The sequence below is a fragment of the Amblyraja radiata genome, chromosome 6, assembly GCF_010909765.2.
Source record: "Amblyraja radiata isolate CabotCenter1 chromosome 6, sAmbRad1.1.pri, whole genome shotgun sequence".
NCBI lineage: Eukaryota > Metazoa > Chordata > Chondrichthyes > Rajiformes > Rajidae > Amblyraja > Amblyraja radiata.
In genome coordinates this window covers 68,328,404-68,332,740 of record NC_045961.1, presented here as the reverse complement: position 1 = coordinate 68,332,740, position 4,337 = coordinate 68,328,404, and the positions used below count along the sequence as shown (strand labels likewise).

Sequence of the window (4,337 nt, the reverse complement as noted above, 5' to 3'; positions counted from 1 at the left end):
ATGTTCACCATTGGCTGGGGCTCCTGCAAAGGCATATGTAAATGGATCCATTCCGATTGGACATCTGTGAGCATCGGGCATTGTGACATCACACGATGGAACGTTCATCAGGGGCTGGGGCTGGTGCTGCTTCGATGGGTGAGAAGCCAGTTTATTTTTGAAATATTGGGGGGGGGGGGGGGAAGGATTTGATTAAAAACGTGTACTTAAACACGACGAAATGTAATTAGGAGCGGATACTTAGAAAGAAAAGTGAAATCTCTACCGAAATGGAAAAGATGTCGGTGATTCTGCGTCTGGTTTCGGAGTTGCAGTGAATCAAATAATAATAATAACTTTATTTATAAAGCACTTTAAACAACTACAGTTGCCACAAAGTGCTGTACATGAGAAATCATGAACAAAAAGCTATTACAAACAATTAAAAACCATTAAAAACCGTACAACGAAGGACTATAAAAAACACACTAAAAATTAAAAGACATTAAAAGCACTAAAAACAGGACCAATGCCTCAGCCAGTGTCGAAAGCCAAAGAATAAAAATATGTTTTTAGGGAGGATTTGAAGATGGACAGTGAGGGGGCCTGTCTGATGTGCAACGGCAAGGTGTTCCAGAGTGCCGGAGCAGCAACAGAAAAGGCTCTATCCCCTCTGAGCTTCCGCTTAGACCTTGATACCTCAAGGAGCAGCTGATCAGCTGACCTTAGGCACCGGGCACGAGCATATAGGTGGAGCAGCTCAGAGAGGTAAGGTGGGGCGAGCCCATTCAATGATTTAAAAACAAATAAAATAATTTTGAAATGAACTCGAAAGTGCACTGGGAGCCAGTGTAGGGAGGCCAAAATTGGCGTAATGTGCTCCCTCTTTCGAGTTCCAGTCAAAAGGCGAGCGGCAGCATTTTGAACAAGCTGGAGACGAGCCAATGAAGCTCGTGCGACTCCAGAGTAGAGTGCGTTACAGTAATCCAGCCTAGATGTAATAAAGGCATGGATTACTGTTTCAAAATGCTCCCGCTTGAGAATGGGCTTCACCTTTGCCAGCTTCCTTAGGTGAAAGAAGCTGGACTTAACCACCGCGCCTATTTGTTTGTCTAGTTTAAAATCACCGTCCATCCTAAAACCCAGGTTCAAGATGGTTGGCTTTACAGACATTGCCAGTGGACCCAAGTCAACAAAGGGAGGTTCACGGCAGCCATTGGGGCCAAACAAAATCACCTCTGTCTTCTCTTCATTAAGTCCCAGAAAGTTTAAGGCCATCCAGGACTTAATGTCCTCAAGACAAGACAGAAGTGATTTTAAAGAATAGTCTTCCTCTTTCCTGAGTGGCATATATAACTGGCTATCATCCGCATAAAAGTGAAAGGAGATGCCATGCCTTCTTAAAATTGAGCCCAGAGGAAGTAAGTATAAGGAGAAGAGCAGGGGCCCTAAAATTGAGCCCTGTGGAACCCCATATACCAAGGGAGTGGAGGAGGATTCAAAGTCAGCAAGGCTTACCCGCATGGTTCTGTCTGCCAGATAGGACCTGAACCATCCCAGGGCACTGCCACAAATGCCCACTTGGTGCTGTAGTCTGGAAATTAAAATTCCATGGTCCACTGTATCGAAGGCGGCAGATAGGTCCAGCAAGACAAGAACCACATAATTACCTGAGTCGTTTGCCAGGAGGATGTCGTTGAAGACCCTTAGCAAAGCCGACTCTGTGCTATGCATAGCCTTGAATCCAGACTGGAAAACCTCCCGAATATTGTGCTCATCCAGGAAGAGTTTCAGCTGCGCATAAACTACCTTCTCCATGATCTTGGAGATAAAAGGCAACTTGGAGATCGGCCTAAAATTGGACAGATCAGTTTGATCCAGGCCTGGTTTTTTAAGTAGTGGTTGCACTACAGCATGTTTAAAATTTATGGGGACAACCCCAGAACACAAGCTACTGTTTATAATGGCAAGAACCGACTGCCCTATACTCGGGAACACCTCTTTAAAAAGAAGAGGAGGGACAGCATCACAGGGGGAACCCGACGGCTTAATATGCCTAACCACATCCTCTAGACCCGACAATGTCAGAGGCACAAACTTTTCAAATGCCACCAGGCATGGGGCCGGAACAGAGGGGTCAGAGGCAGGAGCTGAGATGAGAGCCCTTATAGAAACGACCTTATTAATAAAGAAGTGCAGGAAGTCATTGCACAATTCGGACGATGCTTCCAAGCAAACAGGCTGTGGGGCATTTAAAACAGAATCAATAGTTTTGAATAATACGCGTGGGTCGTGACGCTTAGCCACTATTATTTTAGACAGGTAATATCTTTTGGCCTCTTTAACAGTATTTTGATAATTTCGCCAGCTGTCCTTTAGGATTTGCGATGAAACCTGCAGCCTGTCCTTCTTCCACTTTCGCTCAGCTCTGCGACAATCCCGTCGAGCTGTACGAGTTGCGTCACTAAACCAGGGCTCGGGTTTAGCTCTGGGCTGCAAAGTTTTTAAAGGAGCCACAGAGTCCAGTATAGTTGTGCAGGAGGAGTGGAACCAAGAACTAATCTCCTCCGTACCAAGGGGAGTGGACGCAGAGGGGGCACAGAGCTGATCGAATGCAGCAGAGAATTGGCCAGCAGCAGAAGGGTTAAAGGACCGACAGCGCCGAGCAGACGATACAGGTCTAACTGCAGCACTGGAAAAACCAACATCAAACAGTACAGGCATGTGATCAGAAAACAAACTATCACAGACCTCCAAGTTTAATACAGGCAAGCCATAGGAGAGAACAAGGTCCAATGTATGTCCATGTTCGTGTGTGGGACCAGACACACACTGCACAAAATTAAAAGAATCAATAAGACTTAAAAAGTCCTTCGCCAACGGCTTATCAGGACAACACACGTGTATGTTAAAATCCCCAACCATAAGGACACGGTCATAGTTGGGCATAATCCCAGCCAGAAACTCAGAAAAGTCAGACACAAAGTCCTTGTGGTATTTGGGGGGTCGGTAGATGACAGCACAAAGCACCGTGTCGGAGCGACCCACCTCAAATAAAGTTGCCTCAAAGCTGGAGAACGTTGATAATGCAGTGCACTGTTTGCATTTAAAAGTGCTTTTATAAATGACTGCAATTCCACCTCCACGGCCCGACATCCGTGGCGAGTTGAAATAAGAGCAGCCCGCCGGCAAAAGTTCAGTAAAAGCGCTGCACTCACCAGGACCGATCCAAGTCTCTGTCACACAGAGGAAGTCCAGAGCCCGGGAACAGAAGAAGTCCCTCAAAATAAAAGTCTTGTTTGCCAGCGATCTGGCGTTCACCAGGCCAACCCGGGAAGGGGATGGACTCTTTAGGTCTGCAGATCGGGGAGCCCGGGGCAGTGTCCGCAGGTTCCGGATATTCACCCCGCGATAGCGGAGTCGAGGAGAGCAGGAGGAGCGGAGCCAGTCCCGCTGCAGCCTCCGATCGTAAGCGGGTAGGGGGGGAGGGGGGGAGAAAGGAGCAACCTGAAGCAGCCGGCACACCCGGCGACCGCCCCCGTCCCCTCCGAGGCGGCGTGTCCGGGCCGTAGCAGGCGGGCAGCCCTCTACACCTTCCGGGAGGAGTTGGTCCGGTGGCAGCTGAGAAGCACCAGGCTGGAGACCCCGGAAGAGCGGGCTCACCTTGAGGCTGCCCCCCTCCCCTCCGAGGCGGCGTGTCCGGGCAGCTCTCCAGGCCGCAGCAGGCAGGCAGCGCTCTGTACCCTCTGGGAGAAGATGGTCCGGTGGCAGCTGAAAAGCACCGGGCTGGAGACCCTGAAGGCGAGGCCCACGAAGAAGTCGCTGACAAGGGAGCCCGGGCGCACCCAGTCTAAAACTCACCAGTCGACCGCCGCGCTTTCCACGGCGACGGCGACGTTTCCTTCGAGGCAAGGCCCAGTCCAGGTGAGTCGAGGTTCCGGATAAGAACGGTGGCAGGGTATTATCTTCAAACGCATCGACAAACGCACCGACATTTATGAAGAAAGGCGGCCAGCAGCCGTCCATGTAAATGGATCCATTCCGATTGGACATCTGCGAGTATTGGGCATTGTGACATCACACGATGGAACGAATCAAAAGGAAGAAAGGCAGCCGTCAGCCGGACGGACGGCAGGCGACAGGCACACAGTTTTATATATTAACTAGACCAAGTGCAGACCCGTTGGGTCTGTTTCCCCAACGGCATTTACGGGGGGGGCTGCATCATCACACTCACATTAACCACCCCGCAAACACACAGGTGGGGGGAGGGGGGGTGAGAAGAGGGGAGGGAGGGGAGAGGAGGAGGAGGAAACGGGACAGATTTGGGAGGTAAAGGAGAGCGGGGTAGGGGGTGA

General features: G+C 50.1%; 1 protein-coding gene across 1 annotated transcript; it reads right to left on the bottom strand.

Annotated features, from left to right (window-relative positions):
• Nucleotides 1-549: 549 nt before the first annotated feature.
• On the bottom strand, nt 550-4,005 carry LOC116974724 (the record flags this gene model as incomplete). Its single annotated transcript, XM_033023440.1, has 2 exons — nt 2,902-4,005; nt 550-2,001 (listed from the first exon to the last, which is right to left on the bottom strand). Coding segments are annotated over exons 1-2 (2,556 nt in total), but the record flags the coding sequence as incomplete, so codon positions are not given.
• Nucleotides 4,006-4,337: the final 332 nt, after the last annotated feature.